This window comes from Oncorhynchus mykiss, chromosome 7 (assembly GCF_013265735.2).
Source record: "Oncorhynchus mykiss isolate Arlee chromosome 7, USDA_OmykA_1.1, whole genome shotgun sequence".
In the NCBI taxonomy this organism is placed as follows: Eukaryota; Metazoa; Chordata; class Actinopteri; order Salmoniformes; family Salmonidae; genus Oncorhynchus; species Oncorhynchus mykiss.
The window spans coordinates 14,859,496-14,877,530 of record NC_048571.1 but is presented as its reverse complement, the minus strand read 5'-3'; the positions used below and the strand labels follow the sequence as shown (position 1 = coordinate 14,877,530).

Genomic DNA, 18,035 nt, shown 5'->3' with positions numbered 1-18,035 from the left:
CCCTTTGTTGCATCCTACAATTAGTTGAACAGATAGGAATTATTCATTTATTTATTTGATCCATTTCACCTTTATTTAACCAGGTAGGCAAGTTGAGAACAAGTTCTAATTTACAATTGTGACCTGGCCAAGATAAAGCAAAGCAGTTCGACACATAGGGCTATGTACAGGTGCAGTAATCTGTGAGCTGCTCTGACAGCTGGTGCTTAGAGCTAGTGAGGGAGATAAGTGTTTCCAGTTTCAGAGATTTTTGTAGTTCGTTCCAGTCATTGGCAGCAGAGAACTGGAAGGAGAGGCGGCCAAAGGAAGAATTGGTTTTGGGGGTGACCAGAGAAATATACCTGCTGGAGCGTGTGCTACAGGTGGGTGCTGCTATGGTGACCAGCGAGCTGAGATAAGGGGGGACTTTACCTAGCAGGGTCTTGTAGATGACCTGGAGCCAGTGGGTTTGGCGATGAGTATGAAGCGAGGGCCAGCCAACGAGAGCGTACAGGTCGCAATGGTGGGTAGTATATGGGGCTTTGGTGACAAAACGGATGGCACTGTGATAGACTGCATCCAATTTGTTGAGTAGGGTATTGGAGGCTATTTTGTAAATGACATCGCCGAAGTCGAGGATTGGTAGGATGGTCAGGTTTACAAGGGTATGTTTGGCAGCATGAGTGAAGGATGCTTTGTTGCAAAATAGGAAGCCAATTCTAGATTTAACTTTGGATTGGAGATGTTTGATCTGGGTCTAGAAGGAAAGTTTACAGTCTAACCAGACACCTAGGTATTTGTAGTTGTCCACGTATTCTAAGTCAGAGCCGTCCAGAGTAGTGATGTTGGACAGGCGGGCAGGTGCAGGCAGCGATCGGTTGAAGAGCATGCATTTAGTTTTACTTGTATTTAAGAGCAATTGGAGGCCACGGAAGGAGAGTTGTATGGCATTGAAGCTTGCCTGGAGGGTTGTTAACACAGTGTCCAAAGAAGGGCCAGAAGTATACAGAATGGTGTCGTCTGCGTAGAGGTGGATCAGAGACTCACCAGCAGCAAGAGCGACATCATTGATGTATACAGAGAAGAGAGTCGGTCCAAGAATTGAACCCTGTGGCACCCCCATAGAGACTGCCAGAGGTCTGGACAGCAGACCCTCCGATTTGACACACTGAACTCTATCAGAGAAGCAGTTGGTGAACCAGGCGAGGCAATAATTTGAGAAACCAAGGCTGTCGAGTCTGCCGATGAGGATGTGGTGATTGACAGAGTCGAAAGCCTTGGCCAGATCAATGAATACGGCTGCACAGTAATGTTTCTTATCGATGGCGGTTAAGATATCGTTTAGGACCTTGAGCGTGGCTGAGGTGCACCCATGACCAGCTCTGAAACCAGATTGCATAGCAGAGAGGTATATGGTGAGATTCGAAATGGTTGGTAATCTGTTTGTTGACTTGGCTTTCAAAGACCTTAGAAAGGCAGGGTAAGATAGATATAGGTCTGTAGCAGTTTGGGTCAAGAGTGTCCCCCCCTTTGAAGAGGGGGATGACCGCAGTTGCTTTCCAATCTTTGGGAATCTCAGACGACACGAAAGAGAGGTTGAACAGGCTAGTAATAGGGGTGGCAACATTTTCGGCAGATAGTTTTAGAAAGAAAGGGTCTAGCCTGGCTGGATTTGTAGGGGTCCAGATTTTGCAGCTCTTTCAGAAGATCAGCTGACTGGATTTGGGAGAAGGAGAAATGGGGAAGGCTTTGGCGAGTTGCTGTGGGGGGTGCAGTGCTGTTGACCGGGGTAGGGGTAGCCAGGTGGAAAGCATGGCCAACCGTAGAAAAATGCTTATTGAAATTCTCAATTATAGTGGATTTATCTGTGGTGACAGTGTTTCCTATCTTCAGTGCAGTGGGCAGCTGGGAGGATTTGTTCTTATTCTCCATGGACTTTACAGTGTCCCAGAACTTTTTTGAGTTTGTGTTGCAGGAAGCAAATTTCTGCTTGAAAAAGCTAGCCTTGGCTTTTCTAACTGCCTGTGTATAATGGTTTCTAGCTTCCCTGAAAAGCTTATAACAAATGTGATTTTATTATTATTCATTATTATGCGATATGAGGGTAGAATTTGTCATGTACTGTCATGTTGTGTCTTGTCTCTGTCCTTTCCCTTCACCCTGTCTCCCTCTGCTGGTCGTTGTTAGGTTACCTTTTCTCCCCCGCTTTCCCCCAGCTGTTCCTTGTCTCCTCTTGACTACCTCGTCACCCCTTCTCCCACCTGTTCCCCTTTTCCCTCTGATTAGTCCCCTATATCTCTCTCTGTTTTTGTTCCTGTCCTTGTCGGATTCTTGTTTGTTGTGTTTCATGCCTGAACCAGACTGTCGTCATGTTTGCTGTAACCTTGTCTTGTCCTGTCGGAATCTGCCGGTCCGTCTGAGCCTACCTATGTTTGGTAATTAAAGAAGCTCTGTTTAAGTTAATTCGCTTTTGGGTCCTCATTCACTCACCGTAACAGAAGAATCCGACCAAGAATGGACCCAGCGACTTCGGATCCTCTCCACTCAGCCGTCGGGATCCAGGGAGCGATGCTAGGCAGACACGAGCAGGAAGTGTCTGCTGCTCGACATGCCGTTGAGACCCTGGCCACCCAAGTCTCCAACCTCACAGAACAGGTTCACCATCTCCGCCTCGATCCACCGGCCACTTCCAGGGCTTTCGAATCTCCGGAGCCCAGAATCAATAACCCGCCGTGTTACTCTGGGGAGCCCACTGAATGCCGCTCGTTCCTCACCCAGTGTGATATTGTGTTTTCTCTCCAGCCCAACACTTACTCCAGGAGCACTGCTCGTGTCGCCTACGTCATATCTCTCCTTATTGGACGGGCTCGTGAGTGGGGCACGGCAATCTGGGAGGCAAGGGCTGAGTGTACTAACCAGTATCAGGACTTTAAGGAGGAGATGATACGGGTTTTTGATCGATCTGTTTTTGGGGAGGAGGCTTCCAGGGCCCTGTCTTCCCTATGTCAAGGCAATCGATCCATAACAGACTACTCTATTGAGTTTCGCACTCTTGCTGTCTCCAGTGGCTGGAACGAGCCGGCCTTGCTCGCTCATCTTCTGGAGGGTCTCCGCGCAGAGGTAAAGGATGAGATTCTCTCCCGGGAGGTTCCTTCCAGCGTGGATTCCTTGATTGAACTCGCTATTCGCATTGAGCGACGGGTTGATCTTCGTCACCGAGCTCGTGGAAAGGAGCTCGCGCTCTCCGTCGCCCCCCTCTCCGCATCACTACCATCTTCCTCTGCCGGCTCGGGTGCTGAGCCCATGCAGCTGGGAGGTATCCGCATCTCGACTAAGGAGAGGGAACGGAGAATCACCAACCGCCTCTGTCTCTATTGCGGTTCCGCTGGTCATTTTGTCACTTCATGTCCAGTAAAAGGCCAGAGCTCGTCAGTAAGCGGAGGGCTACTGGTGAGCGCTACTACTCCTGTCTCTCCTTCAAGATCCTGCACTACCTTGTCGGTCCATCTACGCTGGACCGGTTCGTCAGCTTCCTGCAGTGCCTTAATAGACTCTGGGGCGGAGGGCTGTTTTATGGACGAGACCTGGGCTCGGGAACATGACATTCCTCTCAGACAGTTAAAGGAGCCCACGGCCTTGTTCGCCCTGGATGGTAGTCCTCTCCCCAGGATTCAGCGTGAGACGCTACCTTTAACCCTCACTGTTTCTGGTAATCATAGCGAAACCATTTCTTTTTTAATTTTTCGTTCACCTTTTACACCTGTTGTTTTGGGCCATCCCTGGCTAGTTTGTCACAATCCTTCCATTAATTGGTCTAGTAATTCTATCCTCTCCTGGAACGTCTCTTGTCATGTGAAATGTTTAATGTCTGCTATCCCTCCTGTTTCCTCTGTCTCTTCTTCACAGGAGGAGCCTGGTGATTTGACAGGGGTGCCAGAGGAATAACACGATCTGCGCACGGTGTTCAGTCGGTCCAGGGCCACCTCTCTTCCTCCACACCGGTCGTATGATTGTAGTATTGATCTCCTTCCGGGAACCACCCCCCCCCGGGGTAGACTATACTCTCTGTCGGCTCCCGAACGTAAGGCTCTCGAAGATTATTTGTCTGTAGCTCTTGACGCCGGTACCATAGTCCCCTCCTCCTCTCCCGCCGGAGCGGGGTTTTTTTTTTGTCAAGAAGAAGGACGGGTCTCTGCGCCCCTGCATAGATTATCGAGGGCTGAATGACATAACAGTGAAGAATCGTTATCCGCTTCCTCTTATGTCTTCAGCCTTTGAGATCCTGCAGGGAGCCAGGTTTTTCACTAAGTTGGACCTTCGTAACGCTTACCATCTCGTGCGCATCAGGGAGGGGGACGAGTGGAAGACGGCGTTTAACACTCCGTTAGGGCACTTTGAATACCGGGTTCTTCCTTTCGGCCTCGCTAACGCTCCAGCTGTCTTTCAGGCATTAGTCAATGATGTCCTGAGAGACATGCTGAACATCTTTGTTTTCGTTTACCTTGACGATATCCTGATTTTTTCACCGTCACTCCAGATTCATGTTCAGCACGTTCGACGTGTCCTCCAGCGCCTTTTAGAGAATTGTCTTTTTGTGAAGGCTGAGAAGTGCACTTTTCATGCCTCCTCCGTCACATTTCTCGGTTCTGTTATTTCCGCTGAAGGCATTAAGATGGATCCCGCTAAGGTCCAAGCTGTCATTGATTGGCCCGTCCCTAAGTCACGCGTCGAGCTGCAGCGCTTTCTCGGCTTCGCGAACTTCTATCGTCGTTTCATCCGTAATTTCGGTCAGGTGGCAGCTCCTCTCACAGCCCTTACTTCTGTCAAGACGTGCTTTAAGTGGTCCGTTTCCGCCCAGGGAGCTTTTGATCTCCTCAAGAATCGTTTTACATCCGCTCCTATCCTTGTTACACCTGACGTCTCTAGACAGTTCGTTGTCGAGGTTGACGCGTCAGAGGTGGGCGTGGGAGCCATTCTTTCTCAGCGCTCCCTCTCTGACGACAAGGTCCACCCATGCGCGTATTTTTCTCATCGCCTGTCGCCGTCGGAACGTAACTATGATGTGGGTAACCGCGAACTGCTCGCCATCCGGTTAGCCCTAGGCGAATGGCGACAGTGGTTGGAGGGGGCGACCGTTCCTTTTGTCGTTTGGACTGACCATAGGAACCTTGAGTACATCCGTTCTGCCAAACGACTTAATGCGCGTCAGGCGCGTTGGGCGCTGTTTTTCGCTCGTTTCGAGTTCGTGATTTCTTATCGTCCGGGCTCTAAGAACACCAAGCCTGATGCTTTGTCTCGTCTCTTCAGTTCTTCAGTAGCCTCCACTGACCCCGAGGGGATTCTCCCTGAGGGGCGTGTTGTCGGGTTGACTGTCTGGGGAATTGAGAGGCAGGTAAAGCAAGCGCTCACTCACACTCCGTCGCCGCGCGCTTGTCCTAGGAACCTTCTTTTCGTTCCCGTTCCTACTCGTCTGGCCGTTCTTCAGTGGGCTCACTCTGCCAAGTTAGCCGGCCACCCTGGCGTTCGGGGTACGCTTGCTTCCATTCGCCAGCGTTTTTGGTGGCCCACCCGGGAGCATGACACGCGTCGTTTCGTGGCTGCTTGTTCGGTCTGCGCGCAGACTAAGTCCGGTAACTCTCCTCCTGCCGGCCGTCTCAGGCCGCTTCCTATTCCCTCTCGACCGTGGTCTCACATCGCCTTAGATTTTGTCACCGGACTGCCTTCGTCAGCGGGGAAGACTGTTATTCTTACGGTTGTCGATAGGTTCTCTAAGGCGGCTCATTTCATTCCCCTTGCTAAGCTTCCTTCTGCTAAAGAGACGGCACAAATCATCATCGAGAATGTTTTCAGAATTCATGGCCTTCCGTCAGACGTCGTTTCGGACAGAGGTCCGCAATTCACGTCTCAATTTTGGAGGGAGTTTTGCCGTTTGATTGGGGCTTCCGTCAGTCTCTCTTCCGGCTTTCACCCCCAGTCTAACGGTCAAGCAGAACGGGCCAATCAGACTATTGGTCGCATCTTACGCAGTCTTTCTTTTCGCAACCCTGCGTCTTGGTCAGAACAGCTCCCCTGGGCAGAATACGCCCACAACTCGCTTCCTTCGTCTGCGACCGGGCTATCTCCTTTTCAGAGTAGCCTCGGGTACCAGCCTCCGCTGTTCTCATCTCAGTTCGCCGAGTCCAGCGTCCCCTCCGCTCAGGCTTTTGTCCAACGTTGCGAGCGCACCTGGAAGAGGGTCAGGTCTGCACTTTGCCGTTATAGGACGCAGACTGTGAGGGCTGCTAATAAGCGTAGAACTAAGAGTCCTAGATATTGTCGCGGTCAGAGAGTTTGGCTCTCCACTCAGAACCTTCCCCTTAAGACGGCTTCTCGCAAGTTGACCCCGCGGTTCATTGGTCTGTTCCGTATTTCTCGGGTCATTAATCCTGTCGCAGTTCGACTTCTTCTTCCGCGTTACCTTCGTCGCGTCCACCCGGTCTTCCATGTCTCCTGCATCAAGCCCGTCCTTCGCGCCCCCGCTCGTCTTCCCCCCCCCCCCCCATCCTTGTCGAGGGCGCACCCATCTACAGGGTCCGTAGAATTTTGGACATGCGTCCTCGGGGCCGTGGTCACCAGTACCTCGTAGATTGGGAGGGGTACGGTCCTGAGGAGAGGAGTTGGGTTCCCTCTCGGGACGTGCTGGACCGTGCGCTGATCGAGGATTTCCTCCGTTGCCGCCAGGTTTCCTCCTCGAGTGCGCCAGGAGGCGCTCGGTGAGTGGGGGGGTACTGTCATGTACTGTCATGTTGTGTCTTGTCTCTGTCCTTTCCCTTCACCCTGTCTCCCTCTGCTGGTCGTTGTTAGGTTACCTTTTCTCCCCCGCTTTCCCCCAGCTGTTCCTTGTCTCCTCTTGACTACCTCGTCACCCCTTCTCCCACCTGTTCCCCTTTTCCCTCTGATTAGTCCCCTATATCTCTCTCTGTTTTTGTTCCTGTCCTTGTCGGATTCTTGTTTGTTGTGTTTCATGCCTGAACCAGACTGTCGTCATGTTTGCTGTAACCTTGTCTTGTCCTGTCGGAATCTGCCGGTCCGTCTGAGCCTACCTATGTTTGGTAATTAAAGAAGCTCTGTTTAAGTTAATTCGCTTTTGGGTCCTCATTCACTCACCGTAACAGAATTCCTAATTTTGGTCAATGTTTCGTGTGGGCGGGGGGGTAAATAACAAACAGCTATACAAAGTATTCACTATGCTTCAGCTGTAACATAATGGATTTAAAACCTCATGGATTTAAAACCTTATAGGGTTGTTGTAGGCATTGGCCAGAGGGAGTTTCCACCACTGCTAGTTTTCAAATGTTTTCTTTTAAGAAACTCTTCTCTCCACTGCGGCTTCCTGGTGTTGTGTAAGGTCAAAGTTAAAAAAAACTATTTGTTGCACAGGATCTATTATACGACGACCGAGTAGAATATCATCTTCAAAACGGAGATGACATAAAGTAAGTATTTCAGAAATGAATCCACACGACAGAGCAGAGTGAGGGAATGGAGTAAGGGTTATATAGTGTAAAGGACAGTAGTATCGCCTGGACTGAGTAAGAGAACATTGACTTAATGTTATGTGTTAAGTCTTACGTGGATCAGTACAGACACTGGTAAAAGGAGGTAGTGCCTCTCACAATGTTTTTCTTTAAATTGACTTTTTATCAAACCAGTTTGTTAGCTCTATATGAAGTGTTTGTGTAGTTAATTAACTTGTACTTGGTGGAGAGGAAGGGCTTAAGGATGGACATGAGGAAATGAGTTGTGAACTGTGAGCAGATTGGAAAAAGTACCCAATTGTCATACTTGAAAGTAAAGACAACTTAATAGAAAATGACTGAAGTGAAAGTCACCCAGTAAAATACTACTTGAGTAAAAGTCTAAAAGTATTTGGTTTAAAATGTACTTAGGATCAAAAGTAAATGGAATCGCTAAAATATACTTAAGTATCAAAATTAAAGTATAAATAATTTAAAATTCCTTATATTAATCAAACCAGACAGCATGATTTTCTTGTTTTACGGATAGCTAGAGGCACACTTCAACACTCAGACATCATTTAAACTAAGCATTTGTGTTTAGTGAGTCTTCCAAATTGGAGACATTAGGGATGACCAGGGATGTTCTCTTCATAAGTGTGTGAATTGGACCAGTTTCCTGTCCTGCTAAGCATTCAAAATGTAACTAGTACTTTTGGGTGTAAGGGAAAATGTATGGAGTAAAAAGTACATTATTTTCTTTAGGAATGAAGTGAAGTAAAAGTTGTCAACAATATAAGTAGTAAAGTACAGATTCCCCAAAAAACGACTTAAGTAGTACTTTAAAGTATTTTTACTCAAGTACTTTCCACCACTGACTGTGAGTATCTTTGGGTGTGTACACTTGAATTCTGCTGCTGTTTTCAACTCTCAAGAGACAGCAGGAGCGGTAGAGATACTCTCAATGATCGGCTATGAAAAGCCCACTGACATTTACTCCTGAGGTGCTGACCTGTTGCACCCTCGACAACTACTGTGATTATTATTATTTGACCATGCTGGTCATTTATGAACATTTGAACATCTTGGCCATGTTCTGTTATAATCTCCACCCGGCACAGCCAGAAGAGGACTGGCCACCCCTCATAGCCTGGTTCCTCTCTAGGTTTCTTCCTAGGTTTTGGCCTTTCTAGGGAGTTTTTCCTAGCCACTGTGCTTCTACCCCTGCATTGCTTGCTGTTTGGGGTTTTAGGCTGGGTTTCTGTACAGCACTTTGAGATATCAGCTGATGTAAGAAGGGCTATATAAATACATTTCATTTTATTTTATTTGTTTGAGGTACAAACATATTCCCCAACATTCTTCTCTCTGTTACAGCATGTGTAGGCTTACAGTGGTGGGACAATGTTGGGGACCAACTGGTTCCTACAGGGAGGAGGTGGATCAGTGAAACGCTTTGTACCTTGGCTCTCCCTTCAGTTCACCAGACAGCAGAATGAAGAGCAGAGCTTCACACAAAGGGGAGACATAAATGAATGATCACTACTGTAAGTTGTTGGGTTGTGTGTAATATGCTAGTGATAGTGCATTTGGAAAGTATTCAGACCCCTTGACTTTTTCAACATTTTGTTAGGTTAGGAGGAGTAACAATGCAAAAACAGGTTTTTAGAAATTTTTGCAAATGTATACAAATAAAAAAAGTCAATATTACATTTACACAAGTATTTAGACCCTTTACTCAGTACTTTGTTGAAGCACCTTTGGCAGCGATTACAGCCTCGAGTCTTATTGGGTATGACGCTACAAGCTTGGCACACCTGTATTTGGGCAGTTTCTGATCCTCTCAAGCTCTGCCAGGTTAGGAGGGGAGTGTCGCTGCACAGCTATTATCAGCTATCTCCAGAGATGTTTGATCGGGTTCAAGTCTGTGCTCTGGATGGGCCACTCAAGGACATTCAGATACTTGTCCCGAAGCCACTTCTGCTTTGTCTTGGCGGTGTGCTTAGGTTTGTTGTCCTATTGGAAGGTGAACCTTTGCCCCAGTCTGAGGTCCTGAGCGCTCTGGAGCAGGTTTTCATCAAGGATCTCTCTGTACTTCTCTCCTTTCATCTTTCCCTCGATCCTGACTATTGTCCCAGTCCCTGCTTCTGAAAAACATCCCCACCGCATGATTCTGCCACCTCAGCTTCACCATAGGGATGGTGCCAGGTTTCCTCCAGACGTGACACTTTGCATTCAGGCCAAAGAGTTCAATGTTGGTTTCATCAGAACAGAAAATCTTGTTTCTCATGGTCAGAGTCCTTTTGGTGCCTTTTGTCAAACTGCAAGCGGGCTGTCATGTTCCTTTTTACTGAGAAGTGGCTTCCGTCTGGCCACTCTACCGTAAAGGCCTGATTGGTGTAGCGCTGTAGAGATGGTTGTCCTTCTGGAAGGTTCTCCCAACTCCACAGAGGAACTCTGGAGCTCTGTCAGAGTGACCATCAGGTTCTTAGTCACCTCCCTGACCAAGGCCCTTCTCTCCCCATTGGTCAGTTTAGCCGGGGGACCAGCTCTAGGAAGAGTCTTGGCGGTTCCAAACTTGTTCCATTTAAGAATGATGGAGGCCACTGTGTTCTTGGGGACCTTCAATGCTGCAGTCTTTCCCCAGATCTGTTCCCCGACACAATCCTGTCTCGGAGCTCAATGGACAATTCCTTTGACCTCATGGCTTGGTTTTTGCTCTGACATGCACTGTCTCTCTCTCTCTCTCTCTCTCTCTCTCTCTCTCTCTCTCTCTCTCTCTCTCTCTCTCTCTCTCTCTCCGTCTCTCTCTCTCTCTCTCTCTCTCTCTCTCTCTCTCTCTCCGTCTCTCTCTCTCTCTCTCTCTCAGCCCCAAGTGCTCCAGTGGTTTTAGAAGTCAGAGGTAAGCTGTTTGAATCAACACAACAGTACCCAGCGGGCAGAATTTGTTCTTAACTGACTTGCCTAGTTAAATAAAAATCAGAAATGTCTAGTTCCGACTGGGAAGTTTCACTTGAACGACCCTCTATGTTGCACTTACAAGTGGGATACTCAGAGAAAATGTTGTGGCGATTGACCTTTGACCTTCTCAACCAAAAGATGACAATAAATCTATTTTTTTCAACTACGACATCATCAATATGGATAATGTATCTAGTTTGAACCATATTGTCAATGTTAAGCAAGCTTGCTAATTTTATTATTATCAATGTTATCTAGCTTATCAAGCTAGCTGTATCACAGCCGGCCGTGAGTGGGAGTCCCATAGGGCGGCGGACAAATGGCCCAGCGTCGTCCGGGTTTGGCCGGTGTAGGCCGTCATCGTAAATAAGAATTTGTACTTAACTGACTTGCCAAGTTAAACAAAAGTTAAATAAAAAAGCACAAGAATGAAACAGTCGTATTTCCGACATCACAACTAGAAGAAAGGAAGTCCTGACGAGCATGTGAACGTGGCAATAGCAGCAAGATAATGTTTTGAGTTGGAGGTGCTGACCAGCGGGTGGGGGTGGCTTTAATGCAATTCTACATCGTTTTACATGAAATCACAGCCTACACACTGACAAACTGAGATCAATAACAATGACCTCGTCTTGAATGCAACCAATAGCCACATTTTTTAAGATAAGCTATTTCTCCTTGGTGGCTAGATTATGCTCTCTTGTGTAGCCTGGTATTTTGTTTATTTATTTCTGTACAGCCATAATTATATATATTTGCCAAATGTATTTAAATGTATCAGCTGCAGCACCTTCAGCACCCCTAATTTCCATGGCAATGGACAGGTGACTTCATTATGATGTCATATTCTGGTAGGAAACTGGTTCTGCTTGAGAAGACCAGATAAAATACAGTGCAGAACGTATTCAGATTAAATCATTCCCCCCCCCCCTCATCAATATTCACACAACACCCCGTTATGACAGAGCAAACATTTTTTTTGCAAACGTATTAAACATTTTAAACTGATATTACATTTACATAAGTATTCAGACCCTTAACTCAGAACCTTTGTTCGAACATCTTTGGCAGCAATTACAGCCTCACGTTCTCTTGGGTATGACGCTACAAATTTGGCACACTTGTATTTGGGGAGTTTCTCCCATTATTCTCTGCAGATCCTCTTAAGCTCTGTCAGGTTGGATGGGGAGCGCTGCTGCATATAGTCTCTCCAAAAATGTTTGATCGGGTTCAAGTCCAGGTTCTGGCTAGGCCACTCAAGGATTTTCAGAGACTTGTCCTGAAGCCACTCTTGCGTTTTTAAAGAGTTCAATCTTGGTTTCATCAGACCAGAGAATCTTCTTTGTCATGGTCTGGGAGTCCTATTGGTGCCTTTTTTGGCAAACTCCAAGCGACTGGCTGTCATGTGCCTTTTACTGAAAAGTGGCTTCCATCTGGCCACTCTACCATAAAGGCCTGATTGGTAGAGTGCTGCAAAGATGGTTGTCCTGCTGGAAGGTTCTCCCATCTCTACAGAGGAACTCTGGAACTCTGTCAGAGTGACCATCGGGTTCTTGTTCACCTCCCTGACCAAGGCTCTTCTCCCCTGATTGTTCAATTTGGCCGGGCGGCCAGCTCTAGGAAGATTCTTTGTGGTTCCAAACTTCTTCCATTTAAGAATGATGTAGGCCGCTGTGTTCTTGGGGACCTTCAATGCTGCAGATGTTTCAGTACCCTTCTCCAGATCTGTGCCTCGACACAATCCTGTCTCGGATCTCTACAGACAATTCCTTCGACCTCATGGCTTGGTTTTTTCTCTGACATGCACTGTTAACTGTGTGACTTGATATAGACAGGTGTGTGCCTTTCCAAATCATGTCCAATCAATTAAATTTACCACATGTGGACTCCAATCAAGTTGTAGAAACATAACAAGGATGATCAATGGAAACACGTTCTGACCATAGTTCTTTTGTGTTTTCTTTGTTTTAGTGTTGGTCAGGACATGAGCTGAGTGGGCATTCTATGTTTTGTGTTTTATGTTGGGTTTGTTGTTTGGCCTGATATGGTTCTCAATCAGAGGGAGGTGTTTGTCATTGTCTCTGATTGGGAACCATATTTAGATAGCCTGTTTTGTGTTGGGTTTTGTGGGTGGTTGTCTTCTGTCTTTGTGTCATTGCACCAGATAGGACTGTTTTTTGGTTTTCAAATTTTTTTTGTATATATTTTTTTGTTGTTGTACTGTTCTCAGTTATCGTCTATATTAAACATGTTGAACACTAACCACGCTGCATTTTGGTCCTCCTCTCCGTTACAAACAGGATTAACATGAGCCCCATTTCCAGTCTCATAGCAAAGGGGCTGAATAGTTTTCAATGTAAGGTTTTTGTTTTTTATTTTTAATACATTTGCAAATATTTCTAAACTGTTTTCGCTTTGTCAAGTATGAGCTATTGTGTGTAGATTGAGGAAATTGTTTTATTTAATACATTTTAAAATGAGGCTGTAATGTAACAACATGTGGAGAAAGGGAAAGGGTCTGAATACTTTCAGAATGCAGTGTATACCAGATAATTTTTTTAATTGAACCTTTATTTAACTAGGCAAGTCAGGTAGGAACAAATTCTTATTTACAATGACGACCTACACCGGCCAAACTCGGACGACGCTGGGCCAATTGTGTGCCGCCCTATGGGCCTCCCAATCACGGCCGGTGGTGATACAGTCTGGAATCAAACCAGGTTGTCTGTAGTGACGCCTCTAGCACTGAGATGCAGTGCCTTAGATAACCAGGTAAAGATGTCTTCTTTCATGACGATATCGAGACATCATGTGAAATACGTCATATTTTGGTTGTTATCTGGTGAGATAACCAGATCATTTATGGTTGCTAAAAAGACATTTGACAAAACAACCTGACCAAAACATGTCATAATGAGGTCAATACATACACACATACCGTTACCATGGCAGTATATAAAAAGTTAACTCACTGGATCTTTGTTTTTTTCTTGCAGTCCAAGACAAACTGAAATCCTACCTTAAGAAGAAGTACGGCTGTATATACGAGGGGACGTCAAAGGAAGGGGATTCCATCTACCTAGACCAGATCTACACTGAGCTCCATGTGATCGAGGGGGCCTGGGGAGGGGTCAGAGATGAGCATGAGGTCATACATCTGGAATCTAGAACACCAGCCACAGGAGAGACCACTATTGAAGCCTACAACATTTTCAAACCCCGACCTGGTCAAAAGAAGCCAATCAGAACAGGGCTTACACTGGGCATCGTTGGTGTAGAAAAAGACTGTCTCCGTTCAGAAGTTTATTCACGACTGGGCAGAAGGAAAGGAGAGCCAAGACATTGATTTCATCTTTCCGCTTCCTTTTTTCCAAATGAATTCTAATATGAGGGAAAAGGACTGCAGTCTTCATCAATTCTTCAGTGTCATGGGACCGGTGAAGACCCTGGGGGGTAGGTTTTAAAGTTAATCTTTGATGGTCTGGACGAGAGTCAACTTCCTCTGAACTTCAACAGTAAGGTTCTGACAGACGACACAAAGCCAGCCTCGCTGGACCAACTGATCACAAACCTCATCACAGGAGAGCTCCTCCCCTCTGCTCTCATCTGGATAACCTCCCGACCTGCTGCAGCCAATCAGATCCCTCGTCAACACATCCACCAGTGGACAGAGGTACAAGGGTTCAATGACCCACAGAAGGAGTACTTCAGGAAGAAAATGAGTGATGAGAACCTGGCCAGCAGAATCATCACCCATGTCAAGTCATCAAGGAGCCTCCACATCATGTGCCACATAGCAGTGTTCTGTTGGATTTTAGCCGCTGTTCTAGAGAAGCTGTTGGATGAAGCAGGGAGTGGAGATTTGCCCAAAACCCTGACCGAGACATACTTACACTTCCTGTTCTGTCAGACAGACAGGATAAGAGCAAAAGGGAATTCCATAGGAAGTGACAACATAGTCCTCAAACTTGGAGAGCTGGCATTTCATCAGCTGGAGAAGGGATATCTTATCTTCTATGAGGAAGACCTGACAGAGTGTGGCATTGGAGTCAGAAAAGCATCCGTGTACTCAGGTTTGTGTACCTAGATCTTTAAGGTGGAGGGGAGGACCAGTCAGAAGACAGTGTTCAGCTTTGTTCATCTGAGCATCCATGAGTGTCTTGCTGCTGTTTATGTGTTTCTCACATTCATAAACTGAAATAAAAACCCACTGGTCCAACAGAACTCCTTTTTGCAGAAAGTGTGGAAACACCAACCTATGGTGAACTTAGTCAAGAGTGCAGTGGACAAGGCCCTAAAGAGTAAGAATGGACACCTGGACCTGTTCCTCCGTTTCCTTCTGGGCCTCTCACTGGAGTCCAATCAGACTCTCCTACAAGGCCTACTGACACAGGCAGGAAGCAGCTCACAGACCAGTGAGGAAATAGTTGAGTACATCGAGATGAAGATCAGGAAGAATCCCTCTCCTGAGAGATGCAGCAATCTGTTCCACTGTCTGAGTGAGCTGAATGACCATTCTCTAGTGAAGGAGATCCAAAGATACCTGAGCTCAGGAAGTCTCTCAGCAGCCAAACTGTCACCTGCACTGTTTTCAGCTCTGGTGTTTGTGTTGCTGACTTCAGAAGAAGAGCTGGATGTGTTTGACCTGAAGAAATACTTTAGATCAGAGGAGGGTCTTCTGAGGATGCTGCCAGTAGTCAAAGCCTCCAGAACAGCCCTGTGAGTAACTGTTATGCTAACTGTTATGTTACTGCTATGCTACTTCTCAAGTAACATGTTGTAAAATCTCAAATGGTTGATTTTTAAACATCTTATTTAGGCTGAATCAATGTAACCTCTCAAACCGATGCTACAAAGCGCTGGGCACAGCTCTCATCTCCTCACACTTGGAAGAGCTGGACCTGAGTGGCAACGACCTGCAGGATTTAGGAGTGAAGCTGCTCTCTGCTGGACTGCAAAGTCCACAATGTAAACTGGTGACACTGAAGTGAGTATTCCTGTACTTGTTCAACAAGTAATAATGGTTCATTAGATCAGCATGTGATTAGAGGCTAATTTCAGTTGAATTAACTTTCAGTTTCAATACTGCAAAACAAAAGTCCTGTAAACAATACTGTGTATGTTCAAATACATGCTTTCCAAGTGGCTTTTCCCCCAAATACAGTATATTTCAATCCAGGTCCCCCCCCCCCCCCCCCCCCCCTCCCCATTTAGATGCCTGTCATCTGACACTGGAGCCAAACACAGCACACAGAACCCTCTCTCTGTCTGAGGAGAACAGGAAGGTGGAATGGACCTGGAGGGAGCAGCCGTATTCTGATCACACAGAGAGTTTTGAGGACTGTTGAGGTGCTGTGTAGAGAGGGTCTGACAGGGTGCTGCTACTGGGAGGTAGAGTTGAGTGGGAGGGCTTGTAACATATAAAGGAATCAGCAGGAGAGGAAAGGGTCCTGACAGTCGGCTTGGAGCCAATGACAAGTCCTGGAATCTGAACAGCTTTTATGACAGTTACTCTGCCAGGCACAATTATACGAGAACTGACATACCTGTCCCCTCCCCCCGCTCCAACAGAGTGGGAGTGTATCTGGACTGGCCGGCCGCCACGCTGTCCTTCTACAGCGTCTCCTCTGACACACTGACCCACCTGCACACATTCCACTCTACATTCACTGATTCCGTCTACTCAGGGCTTTATGTAAGGGGTGACACAGGGACTGTGACCCTGTGTCAGGTAGAATAACCTCCTGTGTCCTGGAGGAACACCTGAGTCTTCAGAGAAGTCATACTCCTGTTCAATCACATCTGGGTGACATGATGGGATATGTTTCACTCTAATCATGACCTGACTGAGCAAGTAAACATGAATATACCGTACATCTCTAAAGTTGACTGACCGTGTAACTAGAATCACTGCTGTAAAAACCTCCCATTTAAAATCTCTAGTTGTTATTGCTTTTCCTTATTGTTTGTAATAAAATGTTTCTAGAATGTTCTTTTTTTTACGTTCTACTTTTAGATACAGTAAGCATAGGTGCTGTTGGCGTCTTTCAATATTTTACTAAAGTAGGAGACATAGTACATACCACAGGAGGCTGGTGCACCTAAACTGGGGAGGACGGGCTCGTGGTAATGACTGGAGAGGAATCAGTAGAATGGTATCAAATAACTTAATGCCATTCCGTTTACTCCATTCCAGACATTATTATCCGCCGTCCTCCCCTCATCAGCCTCCTCTGGTACATAGACTTATTTGATATTATTGAGAGACTGAGGCACAAGGCAGTGAGCAGCAATAGGTTTGTGAACGGACTGTAAGGTGCTAGAATTACAGTACATGAATGGGCAAGGGTAAACATCACTTCATAGGCCTGTTAAGTAGTATGCAAGTCCAGATCATTTCTGCATCTAGAAGAGGAGGTAAGAAGTACACTGCAGACCTGGTTTGGTATGTGTGTGTGTGTGTGGATCAATGCTGTGTCTTCACTGAGATTACTTTGATAGAGTTGGAATGGGAATTCTGGGAGATGAATCAAAGTGAAGGGGCGCAGACTCCCGGCCCGTGCCAGTCGATATGGTGGCGTGGTTAATTCGCCTAAGGAATGCTGTCATTAAGCTAATGATAAACGGTGTTTGCCCTGGTTTTAGCCGCGAGCATGCCCCTGCTCACAAAGAAAAATAGTGTTCGACCCGTGGTCTCTAATTCACAGTGGGGGGTGAGGGGTGCCACATAAATCAAACCTCTGCCTCAGTCCCACTCTGACAGGACAGGAGAGCCTCAGCAGATTGGGTTGTGGAGATATTCGTGTGTGTGTGTGTGTGTGTGCGCGCGCGGGGGAGAGTTCTTCATGTGTAAACTGTGAAACATGACACTAGGTTGTAATTACTTCAAACCAGACACTTTGTTTTTGTAATGTATTTTATTAAATGACAGCCTTTTATTAATCTGGATTTCTGCACTTTGTTCAAAATATATATAAATAGATAAGAAATACCTTGCCAACTGTTAGACTGAAAGAGATATACGGTATAAGGAGAAGTACATTCATATATTGGACCTATAGTATGGATGCCCGGTTGCTTGTTGGCAGATCTATGATAGGCTACCTCGCTCACTCACAGTCATTAGGAAATTGGCTTCCATCCAATCCAGTCATTGTTCCGTATGGACTACCAAGGCATTCCAGCAGACATTCATCCTGAAAGACACTGCTACAACAGACAACGATGACCTCCAGTCACTATGATGGCAGATTGAGTGACACTTATTAATTGTAGGCTATGGCCCACAAAATGAACCACACAACAAGTAATGGGGATATGAACACGCAATATGGCTGTGTGCCAAGTCTTCTTGCTTCCTCATCTCCACCACGTACGTTTCCAGGCTGGTCTGGCTGGCGAGGGAGGAGGGAGAGGGCTTACCAGCGAGCCAAGGCTTTATTCCTGTCGTCGTCTCCTCTGCGCTTTACGCTGATTCCCTAATATCCTTAGTGCCCTGTGCCGTGGATAAGCCCATCCCGCTGAAACATGGCTGTCATGCCTATAAGCCATTCATCGCTTTAAGAATCCATTATGGTCCATCCACAAACATGGACTCAG

The 18,035-nt window shown here is 46.6% G+C and overlaps 1 protein-coding gene across 2 annotated transcripts; it reads left to right on the top strand.

The window, feature by feature from the left end:
• Positions 1 to 297: 297 nt before the first annotated feature.
• LOC110528762 (NLR family CARD domain-containing protein 3-like) lies at positions 298 to 17,384 on the top strand. 2 transcript variants are annotated; one of them, XM_036982712.1, is made up of 6 exons: positions 298 to 362; positions 8,853 to 9,022; positions 10,345 to 10,377; positions 13,433 to 15,155; positions 15,256 to 15,423; positions 15,651 to 17,384. In XM_036982712.1, exons 4-6 carry the CDS (start codon positions 14,695 to 14,697, stop codon positions 15,706 to 15,708), a joined length of 687 nt encoding a protein of 228 aa, XP_036838607.1. In that variant the 5' UTR covers positions 298 to 362; positions 8,853 to 9,022; positions 10,345 to 10,377; positions 13,433 to 14,694; the 3' UTR covers positions 15,709 to 17,384. The 2 variants fall into 2 exon arrangements, with proteins under 2 accessions (XP_036838607.1, XP_036838606.1); XM_036982711.1 differs by lacking the exon at positions 10,345 to 10,377.
• Positions 17,385 to 18,035: the final 651 nt, after the last annotated feature.

Coding starts and splice junctions, on each gene's coding strand:
- LOC110528762 (XM_036982711.1), top strand. CDS start 14,695: ATGGTGAACTTAGTCAAGAGTGCAGTGGACAAGGCCCTAAAGAGTAAG. Junction 15,156..15,255: donor AAAGCCTCCAGAACAGCCCT/GTGAGTAACTGT, acceptor CATCTTATTTAG/GCTGAATCAATGTAACCTCT. Junction 15,424..15,650: donor TGTAAACTGGTGACACTGAA/GTGAGTATTCCT, acceptor CTCCCCATTTAG/ATGCCTGTCATCTGACACTG.